The sequence below is a fragment of the Erinaceus europaeus genome, chromosome 17 (assembly GCF_950295315.1).
Source record: "Erinaceus europaeus chromosome 17, mEriEur2.1, whole genome shotgun sequence".
Classification (NCBI taxonomy): domain Eukaryota; kingdom Metazoa; phylum Chordata; class Mammalia; order Eulipotyphla; family Erinaceidae; genus Erinaceus; species Erinaceus europaeus.
In genome coordinates this window covers 14,942,973-14,964,482 of record NC_080178.1, presented here as the reverse complement: position 1 = coordinate 14,964,482, position 21,510 = coordinate 14,942,973, and the positions used below count along the sequence as shown (strand labels likewise).

Genomic DNA, 21,510 nt, shown 5'->3' with positions numbered 1-21,510 from the left:
TGTATTGTCAAAAGGGTGAGCCCAGAAGAGGCTCTTGGAAGCAGGCAAGGCACATGAAGGACAGAGCAAGACAGTGCTGATTATGTAGAAGTGGTCAATGCTTCCACTGGGTGGGTTCATCAAGGCCTATTCAAACATGTTTTAGTGCAGCTTGCTTATTAGTCCAATGACGTGTCTTGTGAATGATTATGAGTATGACAGCTTACCAACTGCCTATTTGGTCTATCAGATCTCTATGTTTAGGTCTTTCTTGTAAATTTTAATTTTTTACTGAAAAATTATTTCTTTATTTTGGAAAGAGACAGAGAAATTGAGAAGGAAGAGTAAGTAGAAAGACAATAGCAGCACTGCTGCATGGTTCCCCTCCAGGTGGGGAATCAGGGGCTTAGATTTGGGTCCTTGCACACATGTGTGTGCTCCACCTGGTGCACCACTGCCTAGTCCATTTTTAACTTTCTATTATTACACAGATGATTCAGTTTGATTTGTTTTAGCTATGTGTTCCTCATGGCTGACTTGTTTCATGAAAGTGTTTAAGATGCTGTTCCTCTACAGTTTCCCATAGGATGCTAACATATTTCTAATTGGAGGACGCATTTCATAGATCATAACTTTGAAATTTTCACTGTTTTTTGTTCTAACATCACAGATGTATTTTCAGGCTGAATGAAATAATTATTTAAAACACCTTGAAAGGGTGTGTAGAAGAAATGTAAAGCATTTTTTTTTCACGTAAGTGCATCATGTATGTTTTTTATTATTTATTTATTATTGGATAGAGACAGAGAGAAATTGAGAGGGGAGGAGAGATAGGGAAAGAGATAGGAAAGGGATAGAGAGCACTTGTGAAGCTTTCCCCCTGAAGGTGGGGACCAGGAGCTTGAACCTGGGTCCTTGTGCACTGTAATGTGTGTACTTACACAGGTGTACCACCACCTGGCCTCCCTCACATATTTGTATTATAGTTTGAATTCCCTTTCCTTTGGTTCCCCCCCTACCATTTATTGGGGACATTTTAAGTAAAGGAGAGTAGTCTCTTACAGACTTATATTTAAGATGAAATATGAACTCCAATCCATTCTCATTGGAAAAATAGACTTTTTCCTTCCTAATCTTCAGCAAGTATAGCTATTTTTATGGCCTACACATCAGTTGCTTTTAGGGGGAATTCTTGACTATCTCTAGCTCTGAATGATTGGTAGATCTCATAAATAAAATTTAAATTTCTTGCATGGGTAGATAGCATAATGATTATGCAAAGAGACTCATGCCTGAGGCTTCAAAGTCCCAGATTTAATTCCCCACACCACCATAAGCCAGATCTGATAAGGGTTCTGGAAAAACACACACACACACACACACACACACACACACATACACACACACACACACATGAATAAATTATATTTATTATGTATTGGAACCTTAAGTTTCTAGGAAAAACAAGCTTTTCAGGAGCAGAGTTGGTCACTTTCCCCAGCTTTCTAAAGGAGAATGAACCAGAGAAAAGAATTTAACTTGTACTCATGGCGTGGGCTGCAGCAAATGAGGTGGACAGGGAATAAAGACTGAGCTTGAATAGCTCTGCTTGCTTTTACAGAACTGACGAGACTAGTGGTTAAGTTTCTGGACCAGTTAGTCTGTACCAGTACTCTTGAGGCTCCTTGCCAAGTGAAATACGATTCTTCTGGGGGCAGTGTTTCTTCTCAGCCTTTTTCTTGTCTCCCTCCTTACCTATTCCTTGTCCATATCTTTCATAAATCTTTTTCCTGTTGTGCTGTTTCCTTGAGGGCAAGCATTATTTCTTCTTCATCTCTGTATTCCCAGTGTCTGCTAGAGTGCAACATTGAATAGGTAATAGATGAATGTTTTTTGAATTTAGTTATCTATATTTTGAGTTACTGCATCCTACCCATTTTTCTAATAATAAAGACTATAGCTATCTCTCTGTTTTTTTGTTGATTCTTTTCCCTAAAACTTTATAGTCTGACATTTAAGAACATGCATACTATGTGCACAGCCTTCCAAAAGTAATACCCACTATTCTTTGTTAATGCTGAGTTGTCAGACTGATACAGAGCCCACAGAGAGCTGTTATACAGTTATTTCAGAATGCAGCTTTGTTGTAGCTTTTAGCTACCATCACACTGTTGAAAGAAAAATCTTAAGATTTTCCATAGTGCTGATAGAAATCTAGTTGCCAAGTGAGCTGTTTCTTGTCCTCAGGAAACTAAGAATTACATAACGTGTGTGTGTGTGTGTGTGTGTGTGTGTGTGAGTGGCACATACCTGACACCTCTCTACTTCTAAGACACCGTTTTGGCCAGAGGCAAGTTATTTTCAAAAGTGTGCTGGCATCAAAGCTCTGATATTCTTGAGAAAGAAAGAGAAGGAAAGACTTGAAAGATGTATGATAGGATGGGAGGCGGCACTTTGTAGACAAGGGGGTTGGTAAGTGGTAAAAATTACTGATTTTCCTTTGATTATGAATTGACTTACCTAGTGGAGATCCTCTCTTGGGCTTCATTTTTATAGTGATTTAGAGAAGCATAATAATGTGAAAAGAGCTCTGTCCTTAGAAGAAGAGCTTCTTATCCTTCTAAGTCTTTGCTCTATAATGTTGGGCTAATTATGAAATTTTCTGGGATTTAGTTATCTAAACTATGAAATGGGTGTAATTAAAATCTCACCTATTAATAATATAATATATTATAATAAGCAATTTTTATTAAACTCATACCATGGCTCAGCCGCCATACTTTGATGTAGGTACTATTATTATAGTTTTTTTTTGGTGAGGAAACCGAGGCTCAGGAAAGTTAAAATAGTTTTTCTTTTTAAAATTTCTTTATTGGGGATTAATGGTTTACAGCCAACAGTAAAATACAATAGTTTGTATATGCATAACATTTCTCAGTACTCCACATAACAATTCAACCCCCAGTAGGTCCTCCTCCTCTGACATGTTTAAAATAGCTTTTTATAATTCACAAGCTGACAAGCAGCAGGGTAAAGATACAAGTCTCATCTGCAGTGTTACAAAGGTTACTCTTCTCTATTGCCTCCAGTTCCTGTATTATCTAATGTTGCTGGAGGCTTAAACAGATAACATCTTGTGATATCTTCTTTCTTTTTTTAAAATTAACTAATTAATTTATATTTTTAATTAGAGAGAAATACCAGAGCACTGATCAGCTCTGGCTAATGGTGGTGCTGGGGATTGAACCTGGGACCTCAGAGCCTCAAACATGAAAGTCTTTTGTAGAACCATTATGCTGTCTCCCCAGCTATATCTTCTTCTTTCTATAATTTCTCATTTCTTTTATTTATCTCTTAAAAGCAATATGCCATACCGCCTTGACTGGGTGACCTCAGTTCATCACCATTGAAATGCCCAGCCTTTTGATGGGGGTTGGGGAGAGGGTTGCAATTGGAGCTACCTGTAGCTAGTAAGAAGCATGATTTTAACAACTATGTTAGCTATCTCCTACCTCTGTTTCAAGTTTACATCTTGAGACTTTAGAACACTTAATGATGGATGGTTGACCTTTAAATAACAATAAGAGTACTCTTCCAAATGGCTTTTGAAAGGCCTTTCTACTGTCCCCTCCCCACACCACCACCCTGTGTCTGTTTGCCCTCTCACCTGTCACTCCTTGGCTGCTGGTGTTTCCCAACAAACCTCCGATTGTTCTAACAAATCGGGATAAGTTACAAAACATGAGTAACTAAGCTGTCCTGGGTGTATATGTCTGCAAGACTGTGAGCTCTTTGGATCATATTCCTCTGGACATGCTTGAAAGAAGGATACTAAATTCCAAAGGATAATCTTTTTATGATGTAGACAGCCTCTACCTCTGAATGTCATCTTTCAACCAGTCGGAGGTAAAAGCAGTTGATGTTTTAGAGGTGCCGCTCTAAGAATAGACCAAGTGTCAGCCCCGGGTCAGGACCTCCAAAGAAGCACATCCGAGACAATGAGGCTAGAGTAGCTGAAGCTTAGAGACCACAGCAGAGTGTGACCAGGTTCTTGTGGTAGAGACAAAATGAGGAAGGTGGCTTTTTAAGACATTGGAAAAATAATGATGAGAGCAAAACAAGCTGAAATCTGAGAATTCCTATTAGAATTGGGAACCATTCTTTACAGGCTAAATTGGTAGTTACAACACTTTGACATGGGGAAGTTCAGCCTCCACATACTAATATAGAAAAGTATGGTACTCTGTGGTAGGCATAGAAGGCTCTTTTTTATGATCAAATATCTTTGTTTTTGTTTTGTTTTTCAGTAGTGATTTTAGCTTCCTGAGAAGTTTTCATAGTGGCTATTTTAGTTGCAAGTACAGATTACCTAGTCATAAAAATTATTTGTGCTTGACCAGGAGATAGCTCAGCCTGCTGGTGTGTCAACAGCATGCCTGAGGCCCCAGAAGTCACAGGTTCAGTCTCCTAGACTATCTTATTTAAGAACTGAGCAGTGCTCTGACTCCTCTCTCTCTCTCCCTCCTTCTCTCCTTCCCTCCTTCCCTTCCCCCTCTTTCACTCTGTCTTTCATAAAATAATAACTTAAAAAAAGATATCAAAGGTGGCCTGGGCGGTAGCGCAGTGGGTTAAGCGCACACAGTGTAAAGCACAAGGACTGGTGTAAAGATTCTGGTTCGAGTCCCCGGCTCCGTACCTGCTGGGGGTAGCTTCACAAGGGGTGAAGCAGGTCTGCAGTTGTCTATCTTTCTCTTCCCCTCTCTGTCTTCCCCTCCTCTCTCGATTTCTCTCTGTCCTATCCAACAACAACTGCTATGACAACAATAACAGTAACAGCTACAACAAGCACAACAACAAGGGCAACAAAATGGGAAAAATAGCCTCCAGGAGCAATGGATTCGTAGTGCAGGCACTGAGCCCCAGCAATAACCCTGGAGGCAATATATATATATAAAAGTAGTTCCGTTTTCTAGTATCTAGAATAAAGACAGATGGAAATCTTTGTCACTTTGTAGAATGAGAACATTAATAATTTCTTTCTGATACATGAGTTAGAAGACTTGATAATTCTAGGAAGTTGTATATTTTTTAATATACCCTCATAGCAAAAATTAAAATTCTGTTTTATTGTTTTCATTAGAATAAACACATGGAATATGAACTTTACTAATTCATTTTTATAGATAAAAATGGGGATTCCAATAGTGCATGTTCCTCAGTCAATTACAGTGTAATTCTAATGAAAAAAAAGCATGGTTATAAAGTATGTGCTATTTTTCTTTTTAAAAAAACAGGCTTTCTAAATTCGATATATATATCCATTTCTCTAAGTAATCTAGAACAGTTAGGGGCGTAAACTAGTTCTGAAGTTTGTTTGGTTTGGTTTTGCTTTGCTTTAGGACTACTCAGCATCCAACATTAACGTGATATTGTTCTGGGTTCTTGTGCTTATGGTAACAGAGGAGCACAGATTTGGAGCAACAAGAAGCATATCAGAACAAACCAGAACTTCACTGATTTCTAGGTTTATAGCTTTGAGTGAGGATGAACTTAAGATTTTTCTGGGCCCTTTCTGCTCCATATTCCCCCTTCTTATTGTTGTTAAATTGAGTCAGAATGTGGTATGGTGAAGTAATGATGACTAATCCTATTACAGGCTTCTTTAAGGCTTCTTCAAAAGGGGTAATGCTTCTCTCTGGCGCTCATCCCCCCCCCCCCCTGCACCACCCCCCATAGTTCAGTTCTTAGCTGAAGTTGACATATTGTAACAGAAAATTACCCATTTCTCATTGTCAGCATCTGGATTCTCACAGACTCAGATAATTGCCAGGAATAGATTTTGCTTCGAGCTAAAGCAGTCCTATCCTTAGCTGTTACTGGTTCCCGCAAGCCATCCTTTGTGAAATCTACTAAGGATACTGGTTCTTGTCTGTATTGCCAGGGGTATGCTAGAGCACAAAGTCTCCAGGAAGACAGACTGGTGAGTTCAGTCACCAAAACTGATTTCGAGCCTTAAAAATCCAGGCATGCTGAGGGTCCACATGAAATTGCCTCTCTGCTTAGACTCTATCTCGCTTCTTCCGTCCCTTCATGTTTTGATTACAGGAAGCTATCCAGCAGCTCTTGACCTGGTAACTGAGGAAGCCATTTTACAGACCACTGGTCTCCTGGCTCATTTAGAAGTCAGAGTCAAAGGTTATGCAAGTAATAATTGGGCCCAGATTCACCCTGTCAGGAAAAACTTTACTTGCCCACCTCCTCCCTCCCTTCTATAAGTTGGGAGAAATGTTGTGAAAATGCTCAGTAAGAGGAAATGAAGGAATGCCATCCTTGGCTGTTTCTGTTTTCATCAGAGCTCCTTTTATAGCTAGCTAGTAAAAAATGTAGGTATAATTCTCCATAATAAAATACTCCCCCTTGGAGAAATTACTTGATTTATTTTCATCTATAAATAATATAAAGAATCCTTGCTAGGTCCAAACCCTAATATTTCTTCTCATACCACCAGTCCGATAATTCCCTGAGCACTCCTCTGGCAACCAGATACACACACATAAATCTGAATTAACTGAGCAGTAGTGCTATTAGTAATATCAGATAGCACATCACAAGTCAAGATAGTTCACTTCATCAACAGTAGGACACTTAAAACTCACCAGTCCTTTTAATTTCTTCCTTAATTTTCTCAGAACTCTAGCAGATCTGTTGTGCTGGCAGCACAGCCTGGCAAAAGAGCAGGAAAGAATGACACAATCTGGCACCTTTCACGAGAAGTTCTTTAATGAACTGGAGTGGGGGTAGGGGACGCTGAGAGGGAAGGAGGAGAGACAGTTTGGATTTTGGCAGCCACACAAAGGTTCTTCTTCCCTGAGAAAAGTGAAATGAAAGTCAAATGAAGCTCCTCTCTGTGATTACAACTTGCTGAAATGTTTGTCTGTCTCTTTCGCTTCCAGCCCCACGGCAGGTGCATCTCTGTAAGTCAATGACTTCCTCACAAAGCAAATTGTTCCTTAGGATTCCCTCAAGAGGGGTCATGTTCAAGCAGTTTCCTGTTTAAGGCCATAACTGACCCCTTTCTTCAGTGACCGAGTGGAGTTTCAACCAGCTCAGTGGAAACTCTTATTGGGAAATGACACAAGCACATACATTTACTTTAAGGCACAGTGGTCCCAAACTTACTTTGTCGGGTAATATTGTATCTGGAGTGGACCTAGAAGCAACTTTCAATCCACCCCTTTGTCATTAAATAACACTGACAGCAAATGCTCATTTTCTTGTGTTATGCTTCCCGAGGCTAAAGCATTGTAAAGAATGCTAACACATATCTCAAAGTGGTAATGTGCAAATCAAGTGAAGTGACAGACATCTGGCTGGAGATGATCCATCTTAACTCTGTCTCACTCCCCTTTAACTCCAGTTTTCTGGGATTTTTGTTTCTCTCCTCAGGTCTCTAGTAAAGTAGCCCCAGGGGTTGGGCGGTAGCACAGCGGGTTAAGCGAACACAATGCGAAGCGCAAGGACCAGCTTAAAGATCCTGGTTCAAGCCTCCACCTCCCCACCTGCAGGGGAGTCACTTCACAGAAGGTGAAGCAGGTCTGGGGGTGCCTATCTTTCTCTCACCCTCTCTGTCTCCCCTCCTCTCTTGATTTCTCTCTGTCCAATCCAACAACAGTGACTTCAATGACAAGAATAATAATAACCACAACAATGAAAAAAAAGGGGGCAACAAAAGGGGAAAAAAATAGCCTCTAGGAGCAGTGGATTCATGGTGCAGGCACCGAGTCCCAGCAATAACCCTGGGGGCAAAAAAAAAAAAGAAAGAAAGAAAGAAAGAAAGAGAGAAAAGTAGTAGCTCCTTTTCTTCTTTCTCTTGAATGATGTTGAATGAATATTATCATTCTCTTGAATGATGTTATTGAAGACAATTTGGTCTTATTGTTTACCCCAAACTCTGTGTATTTTCTTGGAAAAGCATTTAAGAAGTTCCTATGACTATTAACCATTTTGTATTAGCCATCTCACTCATATAGCACAGAGAATTGCCTAAAAAACTTGTCTGAACATTAAAAATGAAAAAAAACAACAATCTATAAGCTATTTCCTCTCTGCCTATCTTTCTGCTGGTTTCCAAAGTTAAAGAATTTCAGGTGTAATGGGAAACCCAAGTGAGGTCAGGTCTGTCCAGCCTGTACCATTCCTTCTCGTAGCTCTAGTGGCGCAGTGATGTGCTCACGGTAATGAAAAGCAGACTTACTCTGCTGAGGTCATAGCTCTTCACACTGGCAGCCTGCTCCAGGAAGCTGTTTATCTATGCTTGCTGAGCCAAGCTGCAGCCTCCCAACACTTGGAATGTACTGAGAAACCACAGAGCCCAAAGAGAGAGTGCTACACAGGCAGTTGCAGGCAGGGAGAGTATATTTACACCACACAAGCTGCGTTTACATGTGTGGGGATAATTGTTCATCTGCACACACTCATACTTCACCTTCTGTGCAATACATATGCCCTCTCTAGGGGGCTTAACCATGAGAACTGTATCGCTGTGTTCAAATGGCCCTAATTTGCCTTTGGAGAGGATGGAAGGCATTTTAAACTTGATGTAAGCACTACTTTTTTTTAACTTTATTTATTTATTTATTTTCCCTTTTGTTGCCTTTATTCTTCATCATCATTGTTGTTGTTATTATTGCTGTCATTGTTGTTGCATAAGACAGAGAGAAATGGAGAGAGGAGGGGAAGACAGAGAGGGAGAGAGAAAGATAGACACCTGCAGACCTGCTTCACTGCCTGTGAAGCAACTCCCCTGCAGGTGGGGAGCCGGGGGCTCAAACTGGGATACTGATGTTGGTTTGTGTGCTTTCTGCATGTACGCTTAACCTGCTGCACCACTGTCCTGGCTCCCAAACACCACCTTTTTAAGATAATGTTTTTCTGAGTCAAATTTGATGTTAAGAATCACGAACCACATGAGTCTGATATCTAAATCATACAAAAATATTATTCCTTGCATGCTTTTTTCCAACTAATCCCTTCATCGCTTTGCTAAAATGTTAAATATCATTCTAGAATTCAAGTGTGGTCTTTACCATGTCTATCATCTGGAGCTCTAGTTAGAGAATCCTTGGATTCCCATACAGATATGATGGGCCTAGACATCTAATAGATCCTTCTCTCCACCATCACTGCTCACTTCTGTCAGGAACATCATCATAAGCCCTTTCGTGTGCCACTCCAGGAACTTGTCCTCCCTATAAAGTAGCAAAGGTAAGGACTGCCCCACTCTCCTAAGAGAGACTGAGTTATCCTACCCTGCCACTCAAGGAAAATGGGTCCTGAAATGTGTGCAGCCTAGAATGTTCCCATCTGTGACCATGAATTGAGAGTTCAGACTGACAGGGACTCAGAGGTTACACAAGCTCTTGTGCTAAATAAGAATATATATGGGCCCTGGGTCAGGTTGATAGAATAAATAGCTAATTTTACTCATAGATTTTCTTCAAGTGTGGGAGCTACTCTGTCCTAATCCAACTCTCTAGTCCTATTCTCAACCCTTATATCATCTTCTCTTATTTTTGTCCATCCCCATGTTAGCTGTCAAACTCAGGCAAAAACCAGAAAAGTCAGGGTCCCCTAGGGACATACCTAAAATAGACTTCCTCGGTTCTTTCCACTCTTAAGATCTCTATTCTCATCTTCTCTATTCCTACTTTTGATTTCTGTTCATTAATAATTTTGTCCTGCTTTGTATCTTACTGCCTTTCAGCCACTAAGTTGCAGATACTATCATGATTCCATGCTGACTTCCTTGTGCAGATGACCTCACCAATGTGTCCTGGAACCTCACCTCTCCAGAGTGCTACCCCACTAGGGGAAGATAGAAACAAGCTGGGGGTATGGATCAACCTGCCAATGCCCATGTCCAGTGGAGAAGCAATTACAGAAGCCAGAACTCCCACCTTCTGTACCCCATAAAGAATTTTGGTCCATACTCCCAGCAGGGGAGATGGAATAGGAGGAAGATGACCAGAGGGCTCTGAACTCCCAACTCCATCTCTGGAGAGAGAGAGAAAAACAGGAAGGTATGATTTAGAAGGAAGAGATGGCCAAAACATAGAGGGGAAAAAAAGGAGATATATATAATATATATATATATATATATTTACAGAAATAATAGTCAACCCATATCTGCAACCTTGGGGGAACTACTGTAGCTAGTGGAGGGAGTGGGAATAAAGAACTCTGATGGTGGAAACAGTGTGGAATTATACTCTTGATATCTTTTTTTCCTAATTTTTTTTATCTATTTATTTATTGGATAGAGACAGCCAGATATTTGAGAGGGAAGGGGGTGATAGAGAGGGAGAGAGACAGATAGAGACCTGCAACACTGCTTCACTATTTGTGAAGCTTTCCCCCTGCAGGTGGGAGACTGGGGGCTCGGATCCGGGTCCTTGCTCATTGTAGCATGTGCACTTAACCAGGTGTTTCTAGGTGTGTGCATGAAGGTATTTCCATTGCACTTGAGCCTGTAGACCGAGAAAAGAAGATTCCCCTCAGGGGCTGGGTGGTGGCACATCTGGTTAAGTATACATATCACCATGTGTAAGGACCCAGCTAGGTTCAAGCCCTACTCCCCACCTGCAGGAAGGATGCTTCATGGACAGCGAAGCAGGCCTGCAGATGTCTGTCTTTCTCTCTCCCTCTTTATCTTCCCTTCTCCTCTCAATATCAAATAAAAGTAGAAAGAAAAAAAGAGAAAAAATGGTTATTGGGAGTGGTGGGTTAGTAGTGTGGGTACTGATTCTCAGTGATAACTCAGGTGCCAAAAAAAAAAAAAAAGAAAGAAAAGAAAAGAAAGAAAGAAGAAGAAGAAGAAGAAGAAGAAGAAGAAGAAGAAAAGAAGATTCCCTCAATAATGTGGTGGGTATCATAAGGTACATTGAGGGTCTGAATAGATGAAAAAGGTGGTGGAAGGGTGAATTTGTCCTTTTTTGTGTGAGTTGATCCTTCCATTTTCTCCTGTCTTCTGACATTCGCACTCCTGTTTCCTAAGCCTTTAAATTCTGACTAGGACTCACACAAACCACCACTGAGTCTTAGGCCTTTGCACTGTGACTATAACTTCCACCAGTGGCTTCCCTGACTCTTGGGTCTACTGATTTGGACTAGATTACATTACTTTCCTGGTTCTCCACTTGTACAGGGACTTACCCTCCTAGGTCTCCTTAATCGCATAAACCAGTTGTGTTCAACCAGTACAGTCTGGAAAGGCATGTCAAATTTAGATAAGCAAAAAAAGAGAAATATTTTTTAAAAGTAGATTTATTTATTTATTTGGAAAAGTTACATGAGATTAGGAGTGTAACTACAGAGTGTTAAATAAATGTAGGTAGCTACCACTACTTTTATTGCTCATTTATTCAACAATTATTTATGGAGTGCTTTTGTATCATGTAGTCCATGTTCAAGGCACCAGGGATGATGCAATGAAAAATCAGACAAGAAATCCTAGCCTTCTGCAACTTCCATTCTAAAGCTATCTTTATTTTGCTTTTTTTCCTCTAACTTTTGACTTACAAAAATGTTACCAAATTATATAGAGTACCTATTTCCCTTTTATCCAGCTTTTGTAACCATAATATATCATCAAAATTAGGAACTTAGCATTAATTGAAAAGTGTTACCTCTCTATAGACCTTATTTGAATTTTTGCCTTCACTTTTGAGAAGTTCCAGGTACTAAATCCAGGATCTTGCTAGTGCACAATATTGCTAAGCCCACCTCTGTGGTTCAATTTTTTTTTTAAAGATTTTATTTATTTATTAAGGAGAAACATAGGAGGAGAGCAAAAGAACCAGGCATCACCCTGGTACATGTGCTGCCGGGGAATGAACTCAGGACCTCATGCTTGAGAGTCCGATGCTTTATCCACTGCGCCACCTCCTGGACCACATTTTTTTTTTTTTTTAACAGCATATTTAGAAGCCAACAGAGGGAGGGAAAGACAGCTAAGGACCGAGGTACTGTGCATGCATAAGGCATGGGCTCATTCTCTGGCACCACATAAACAAAGAAATAAAGAAAACTTAGAATTTTGAGTCCCAGGTTCAATCCCCTGCACCACTATAAACCAGAGCTGAGTAGTGCTCTGGTAAAAATAAAAAATAAAGATTAAAAAAGAGAAAACAGAATTTGTTAACTAGTGTTTTTCATACTTCGTTAGTCTCACCTTTCACAATGCATCTTCATCTTTTCTTTTTTTATGCACTTCAGCAAAGAGATTTTAATTAAATCCAACAAATAATTTATTTTCTGTAGTTACTGTGAAAACCTTATAAAGTTTATATTGTTTTGTCTGTTTTAGCTGCAAGAATTTTACTAGGGCCTTGCTGGGCTCCAAACCTGCGTATTTCCTCTTTCCTTCCTTGTTTTCTTTCCAGATAGCGAGTGAGAAGCAGAGAGGGAGTGAGAGACAAGAGAGGAAGGAGAGATACACCCAGCACACTCGATGCTTCAAGCCCTTTGTACGGTGCTCCCTGTGGGGGCCAGGGATGAGCACTCAGGTCCTTGAACAGCAGCAAAGTGTGTGCTCTACCAAGTGAGCTGTCTCCCAGCCCCTATAGACTTTCTTCTTCTTCTCCTCCTTCTTCTTTTAATATTTATTTATTTATTTTCCCTTTTGTTGCCCTTGTTGTTTTATTGTTGTAGTTATTATTGTTGTTGTTATTGATGTCATCGTTGTTAGGACAGAGAGAAATGGAGAGAGGAGGGGAAGACAGAGAGGGGGAGAGAAAGATAGACACCCGCAGACCTGCTTCACCACCTGTGAAGTGACTCCCCTGCAGGTGGGGAGCCAGGGATTCGAACAGGGATCCTTATGCTGGTCCTTGCACTTTGCACCACGGTGCCCTTAACCTGCTGCGCTACCGCTTGACTCTCCAGGCTTTTTTTTTTTTTTAAGAACAGTTTTAGGTTTACAGTAGAACTGACAGGGAGGAAGAGATATTTTGCATGTTTCCTACCCCTCAAAATGTGTAGCCTTAATCATTATGTATAGTCCCCACAAGGATAATATATTTGTCCCAGTGAATGAACCTACTTTGACACCTCATCTTCCAAAAATCCATAGTTTACTTTAGGGTTCACTCTTGGTATTGTATTGCAATATATTCTGCGGATTTGGACAAATATTTAATAACATATTCATCATTATGACATCATACAGAGTATTTTCACTGCTCTTACAGTCCTTAGTGCTCCACTGCTCATCCATAAGCCCCAGCTACCTCTGATATTTAAGTTTTTATAATTATTTTTTACTATTGGATAGAGACAGAGAGAAATTGAGAGGGAAGCGGGAGAGAGACAGAGAGACACCTACAGCACTGCTTCACCACTTGTGAAGCTTTACTCTTGCAGGTGGGGACCAGGGGCTTGAATCTGGGTCCTTGAGCACTGTAGTTTAACCAGGTGAGCCACCACCTGGCCTACCCTCTGATATTTTATTACCTCCATAGTTTTGTATTTTCCAGGATGTCTTATAGTTGCAATCATAACCCTTTCCAATTATTTCTTTCAGCTCAAAATTTTCCACTGATGCCCCTTTTATGGTTTCGTGGCTGGGTCTTAAAGTTTTATTTATTTATTTATTTATTTATTTATTATTTAATAAGATAGAACCAGAACCCCATTCTGGCATATGCAGTGCCAAGGATTAAACTTGGGGCCCCCGGCATGCCAGTTCTCTACTCTACCACTGAGCCACATCTCTGATCACTCTCTGCTAGATGTTACTTTTCATTTGTTTGAACACAATAAAGCGTAATTATTAAAAAGTTCACAGTTGCAGCCAGGAGAGCATGGGACTTGCATACTTGAGGCTCCCATTTCAATGCCAAACACAACATGTAGGGAGTAGTGCTCCAACTTCTCCCCCTCCACCTCGTGTGAAGCTATTTAGTTCATATGAAATTAATTTTAACAATATTATTGATTTTATTTGATAGGACAGAGAGAAATTGAGCATAGAAGGGGCGATAGGGAAAGAGAGAGACATATGCAGCACTACTTAATCACTCATGAACCTTCTCCCTACAGATGGGAAGCAGGGACTTGAACCCTGGGTCCTTGCCCCAGGTCCTTGTGCTCAGCCTGATGTACCACCACCACCCCTATAAAATTATTAAAAGCCCATAATTATATGGGTTCTTTGTGGGTCTGTTTCTATTATTTATTCTATCCCTTGGTTTTTTACTCTAGTGTCTTTGTGTAGTATACCTTTTTCTTTAGTTGTGTGCTGTACATTGTATATTAAAAACTATCAAGATATTGTGAGGCTTAGAATGATGTCACCTTTCTCCATGAGAGGATTTATATATCTGGCAGATGGCCTGAGCACTGGATATCCTAGATTACCTCAATTCAAGCAGGGCTTGAAATGATTTTTAACTAAGCTTAAGTATCAGGGAGGGCTTGTCTGTGTCCTGATATAGTTCTTCCGGGTGCCAATCAGAGCCTAGTATCCATTCCAGACCCCCAGCCTGTCTGGGCCCTGACCTCCAGTGTGGGTTTTTTTTTTTTTTTTTTCCGCCTGTAAGCCCAAGAGTTGTTTGAAAATTCAGAATGTTCTGGGTAATATAATGGTTATGCAAAAAGACATCCATGCCTGAGGCTTGGATATCCCAGGTTCAGTCCCCAGCACCACTAAAAGCCTGAGTTGAGTAGTGCTCTGGTTAAAATGAAAATTCAGAGTATTAATTTGCAAAATTAATGTCAATTTAAAACTGTTTCCTTCTCAGTTGCTGGGGAGGTGACTCAGCAGGTAGAGTGCATGACTTGCAAGTGTGAGGACTCAAGTTAGATTCCCAGCACGGTGTATACCCGAGCTCCTGTTCTGGTGTCTCCTGTTTCTGTCACTCATATACTGAATAAATAACTATAAAGAAAGAAAAAAGAAAGCACAAAAATATATTTTAAAATGTTTAAAAATAATCACAAAAACAAAACAAAACAAAAAAAACATCACCTGCCCAGTCTGTCAGCTATCTTTTTCAGGACTGGCAGAGGACCCTAAAGCTACTTGTGGCTATCATAATCCCATTTCTGGTAAGGCAGATACCCTACCTGATGAGATATTTATTTATGTGGCCTCCATACCTTGTTTTCCACATGGTGATGAGCATTCGTGATTTTATGAGATATCTAAACAACTCCAGTGCACAAAATCATGTGAGAGACCTATTATTTATTAACAAAAATCACAGGTTTTACAAATTTCACTACATTTACATTCATAATCAAAGGACATATTAAATTTCAGTTAGAGGCTAGTAAAAATAAAGATATGATTTGTTTTTTACCCATCCAAGCTTGTGAGACCTTTGAATTCAATCCATGAACCCTTCTGCTTAGAACTCCCGTCCATGGGGAAAAGCAGCACCAAATATTGGACTCACCTCTTTGGGTGATACTGTCCTGTCATATCCTGACCTTTTGTTCTTCATTTGTCTAGTGGATCTCTAATCACTTTAAACAGCTGCTTTTAATAATTCATTCAGTTTGTAGCCAAGAGGATTAGTCTGAATTATGTAACCTACCTTTATTATAAGAGGCAGTATTTTGGAACATTATCCTTGTGGAATATAGTTACATTTGCAAAAGTAGACTATATCAGACATTGAGAGGAGTCATCAGAGGCATCTAACTTGACTTGTGGAGGACTAGTACATGTTGAAAAGCAAAAAACAGGAAATGTATAACTTAGAGCAGTGCCAGTCTGTGGGAAATTGAATTAAATTGAGATAAGTCGGGAAAAGGAAAAGACAGTAACTTATAAAGGCTAAGAAATAAACTTACCAATTGATCTTCTTTTAATTTTTAAAATTCAAGAAATATTTATCAAGCATCTACTAAATGCCAATCACATCACCAGATAGGATCTTCAAGGAAATCACTGTCATTCTTATGAGAGGCAGAAATAATGAGTTTGCATATTGGAAGAACTCTTATTCTGTAATGTTTGGATGCATACTGGACTCTATATTAGTGAAGAATATGAGGTGAATGAGCCAATTGAACTCAAGGAGAAAATCAGACATAGAGGGAGCTATTAAAATGCAATTAGTAAGTGCCAAGTAGGATTTCAGGCAAGACGTTCTGGGATAATTGGAAGGCAAGGAAAGCTTCATCCTTAGAAGATAAAAAATAAAGAATGAGACCAGCACATCTATACCTATGGGGACCTCATGAGCAAGAGCCTGAAAGTTTGGTGAATTCAGAGAAGGTTAAAGGGTTTATGGTCAATGTTTTTTTTTTTTTTTAAGAATTTACTTATTTATTCATGAGAAAGATATGATAGTGAGAAAGAACCAGACATCATTCTGGTACATGCGTTGCCAGAGATTGGACTTGGAACCTCATGGTTGAGAATCCAATGCTTTATCCACTGCACCGGAAAAAGTCAATGTGTTTTTTTTTTTCCCTGTTATTTTTTTTCCTTATTATTAGTGATTTAATAATGATTGACAAGATTGTGGGATAAGAGGTGTACAATTCCATACAATTCCCACCACCAGAGTTCCATATCCCATCCCCTTCACTGGAAGCTTCCTTATTCTTTAGCCTGCTTGGAGTATGGACCAAATATTTTTATGGGGTGCTGAAGGTGGGAGGTCTGGCTTCTGTAATTGCTTTTCTGCTGCACATAGATGTTGACAGGTCAATCCATACTCCCAGCCTGTTTCTACCTTTTCCTAGTTGGGTAGGGTTCTGGGGCAGTGGGGTTCCATCCATTTGAGCTCCTATAACAAGATGCCATAGAGTAGGGAACTACAAACAACAGACATTTAATCTTGCAGTTCCGGAACCTATAAGTCCAAGATGAAGACACTAGTGGGCTAGGCAGTGACGCACCTGGTTAAGCACACATGCTACCATGTGCAAAGAGCTGGGTTCATTCCCTCGCTCCCCACCTGCAGGGGGAAGCTTCACAAGAAGTGAGGCAAGTACTGCAAGTGTCTCCCTGTCTCTCTCCTTCTCTACCTCCCCCTCACCTCTCAAATTCTCTCTGTCCTATCAACTAAAGGGGGAAATGGCTGCTGAGAGCAATAGTTTCAAAGACACCAAGCCCCTGTGATAACTAGTGGCAAAGAAGAAAAAACAAATAAGCAAATAAGTAAGCAAGGGGCCAGGTGGTGGCACACAAGGTTAAGCACACACATCACAAATAAGCAAACAACAACAGAACAACTCTGGCAGATCCAGTGCCTATTGAGGACCAATTTCCTGGTTCATGGGTAACTCCTCCCCCCCCCACTCATATGGCAGACCAAACAGGAGACCTCACTGGAGTTTCTTCTGCTTAAAAGCACTGATGTCATGCATGAGGGCTCTATTCTTTTTTTTTTTAATCTTTTAAAAAAATTTTATTTATTTTCTCTTTTGTTGCCCTTGTTGTCTTTTTATTGTTGCTGTAGTTATTGTTGTTGTTGTCGTTGGATAGGACAGAGAGAAATGGAGACAGGAGGGGAAGACAGAGATGGAGAGAGAAAGACAGACACTTGCAGACCTGCTTCACGGCTTGTGAAGCGACTCCCCTGCAGGTAGGGAGCGGGAGGGGTGGGAGGATCCTTAATGCTGGTCCTTGTGTTTTGCACAATGTGCGCTTAACCCACTGCGCTACCGCCCTACTCCTGAGGGCTCTATTCTTATTCTAACTAGAATAAGTGGTGAGAAAGATAGTTTGATCATGGAAGTTTTGTACTTACTGTGATTGATTGGTACCATTGACTGAGATCATCGAGTTCAGGATAAGAACCATTTGGATATCTATAACATCATTCATGGGCCATACAAAATTATCACTGTAAAAATTAGCATTTAAGGGAGTCGGGTAATAGCGCAGTGGGATAAGCGCAGGTTGGCGCAAAGTGCAAGGACCTGCATAAGGATTCCGGTTCGAGCCCCCCAGCTCCCCACCTGCAGGGGTGTTGCTTCACAAGCGGTGAAACAGATCTGCAGGTGTCTATTTTTTTCTCCCCCTCTTTGTCGTCCCCTCTTCTCTCCATTTCTCTCTGTCCTATACATCAACGATGACATCAATAACAATAACAATAAAAACTATAACAATAAAACAACAAGGTAACAAAAGAGAAAATAAATAAATAAATATTAAAAAGAAAAAGAAACATGTCAGTTACATTTCCTTGGTTACTGGGAGGAAGTTCATCGTGCAACAGAGCTCCACCCTTAATCACATTTCTTTAGAATCCTATGTTGACTACCATTTTGTTGTTGTTTCCTATAAGCATTGTGTGTTGAAATTAGTTCTGCTCTTCAGTAATAATGAAGGTATATATTTAAATTAAAAATAGAAAGTATTGATAAAAAATAGTGTTCACCCAACTCTCTGTGTAATTTTTCACTCCTCAGAGGTAACCGTTTTCAACTACTAAAAGTAATTTGGTTGGCATTTATTACTAGCTTTCTAAATTACTTACTATGTTACTGCGTCTTGGCTTTTCAATTTCATGCATTATTTATTGACTTCCCACTGTGTCAGACGTAAACCTAATTCCCTTTAACACACTTCACCGCACACATATGTACATTTACTCACCCAGTTACATCAATATTTTGCTTATGTTAATATTCAGTGTTTATAGTTTACACCTCTGTACTTCTCAGTGCTTACATTTAATATACTATTGACACCTGAACTATGCTAATCTTCTCACCCCAAGGATTACTTTTCTTTCTTTAGTTAACATCCTATAGGTTTATCAACAATATCCCTCCAACCTTTACTCAGCCGGCTAATGTTTTCCATTTATTTATTTCCATTTATTTATTGCTATTTATTTCCATTTGCCCCTGAAGTTCCAATCTGAACATTTCTCTTCCCTGATAGACTGATTTGTATGAACTTTAAAGAGATTTTCAACTAGGCTAGAACTAGAGTGAGTGGGAAGGACTGGCAGGAAGTTGAAGGGCAGGAAGAGAGTAAGATCAGGTATTTGCTTGTTTCTTTTTCCCCACCAGTTTGTTCTAGGTTGGAGTCATACTGTTGGAACCATTCTCTACTAATTTTGGACTCAGGAAACCACTCCTTCCACTTGTCTCTTCAGGCCAGAGGGTAATCACAGATTCTAACTATTGCTAGTAGCCACATCTGTGTAAATATTCTCATTTTGAAACTTCCCCCAGCTACTGTCAGGACTATGACTGAAGCGAATATATTAATATGTATATTAATTTTCTTTTACCTTCTTGAAGAAGTCTCCCCCAGAATCTTTTGACATTCTGTACCTACTATTTTATCATTACCTGCTAGGAACCCCCAAACTTATACCGTGACCCTCAGGATTCCCTGCCTTATTTCTTAATTTGGGTATAGTATTTTTTTTAATTTTCTATTTTGTTGCCCTTGTTTTTTTATTGTTGTAGTTATTGTTGTTGCTGTTGATGTCGTCGTTATTGGATAGGACAGAGGAAAATGGAGACAGAAAGGGAAAACAGAGAGGGGGAGAGAAAGATAGACACCTGCAGACCTGCTTCACTGCCTGTGAAGCGACTCCCCTACAGGTGGGGAGCCAGGGGCTTAAACCGGGATCCTTATTCAGTCCTTGCGCTTTGTGCGATGTGTGCTTAACCCACTGCGCTACTGCCCAACTTCCATTTTGGGTATAGTATTTTTAAAAGAGGATGCCACAAGGGGTCTGGATGGTAGTGCAGTGGGTTAAACATGTGGCACAAAGCGCAGGGACCAGAGTAAGGATCCCAGTTAGAGCCCCCAGTTCCTCCTCTCTTGATTTCTCTCTGTCCTATCCAACAACAACAACTATAACAACTACAACAAAATGGGGGGAAAATAAAAGAGGATGCCACATTCTTTGGCACTCCTGTCTTGAGAAGTGAAATCTATGCCCTCTCCCCTTGAATATGAATGTGGTAGATTGTGACACTGTGAGACTGCTAAATCTCACAGAGTAGAATCTATCTTGGCCTTTGAGAACTCCCATTTTAGACTTTCCCTTTCAAGACACTTTCACCACCCAGCTCCCACACTGTGAGAAGCCACAACAAATCCTGGTCTCCAAGTCATCCCAGTCTAGGTGCCAGCTGTGTGAGTGAAGAAGTCCTCAGATGATCCCCAACTGTTTGAGTCAACTCCAGCCTTTCAAGTGTTTGCATTCAGAGCCCAGACAATGTGGAGTAGACAAACCATCTTTACTGTGCTCTGTATAATTCTTGACCTACCAAATCCATGAGAACAACACAATTGTTTTTTATGCCATGAAATTTAGTGTGGTTTGTTATGCAACAATCGATGGAATAAATAAAATTTGTTACTGTAAAACAGAATTCTAAAATGTGTCATTAGCTTTGAGACCAGACAGGATGCAGAAACTAATGATCTTATGGTAACTTAGAATGAGTTTGATGGGCCTCAAAAAAAAAAAAACAACTATCAGTGAAGGCTTAAAGAGAGTAAAGAGATGGACAGGAAGGAAGCTGAGGCTACTCAGCTGCAATCTATGTGATAGCTATGTTTTATGGAAATGGAAGTGTTATTCAGAAGGTAGAACCCAAAACTCAGGGTATAGAGTTGAAAGCCATAGCTATTCATTACTAGGGACAGGAACTGGGCCCAAATCAAGGAAATGCATTTGGATGGAGTTCATAATTACAGTGGACCAATGATTGCTATCTCTGTTCTTCCTTTTTTTGGATGGGAGGCTGTTGTGGTTATCCTATCCCTGGGTCTGTGGGAATATTATGCCTTTATTTATTTATTTATTTATTTATTTCCTGAGCACTGCTCTGCTCTGGTTCATGGTGGTGTGGAAGATTGAACCTGGGACCTTGGAGCCTCAGGCATGAGAATCTGTTTGCATAACCATTATGTTATCTCACCAGCCCTATTTGTGTCTTTAGTTCATAGTTATTGAAAATGAGGAGCCACCCTTGAGGAGCTATGTCCAAGAAATTGTACTTCAGAAACTTTATCTGCAACTGGCCTTGACTTATGTGGCAAAACCTTAGAGTTTGAGTTGGCATTTAAATTTACTTCAAGTTTCGAGGTCTAGCGATGTGGGGATATAGTTTGCATTTAGGAGAAATGTAATCGCTGTGGTCTGAGGGCAATATATCAGAATAAATATTTCAAAGATGGCTGCACAAGTATTTCCCTTCCCACATGCTCTTCTGCAAAGTGATCTCACTATATCCAGAAAAAAGGTGGCATCAAATGTTTTACAGTGATGTCCTTGGGTGTGCATTTTCTTCATTGTGCTAGACTGTTAGGGTCCTTTCAGTATGAGAACACATGCCTTTCAGTTCTGAGAATTTTTGTTAAATTATTTTGTTCCTGGTTTTTTTTTCCAACTGCAGTATGACTTTATTGAGGATGTGTTGATTTACAGGATTGCTGTTGTCACCAAGGCACATTTCTGTATTCCCCACAATAGTGGCAGTAGATATTACCCTCCACCAAACTGCCACCCTCCTTTCATTTTTCTATTACTTCAGATA

The 21,510-nt window shown here is 40.1% G+C and overlaps 1 protein-coding gene across 4 annotated transcripts in view; it reads left to right on the top strand.

Moving 5' to 3' along the window:
* The window catches only part of CSTPP1 (centriolar satellite-associated tubulin polyglutamylase complex regulator 1), a 228,401-nt gene that overhangs the window by 49,074 nt on the left and 157,817 nt on the right, over positions 1–21,510 (top strand). Inside the window, exon 3 of one of the 4 annotated variants that reach the window (XM_060176490.1) lies at positions 19,018–19,111. The exons of the other annotated variants lie outside the window; for them this stretch is intronic. Within the exon in view, the coding sequence (XP_060032473.1) occupies positions 19,018–19,111 (94 nt within the window). The remainder of the gene's footprint in view (positions 1–19,017; positions 19,112–21,510) is intronic. 4 annotated transcript variants of the gene reach the window in all.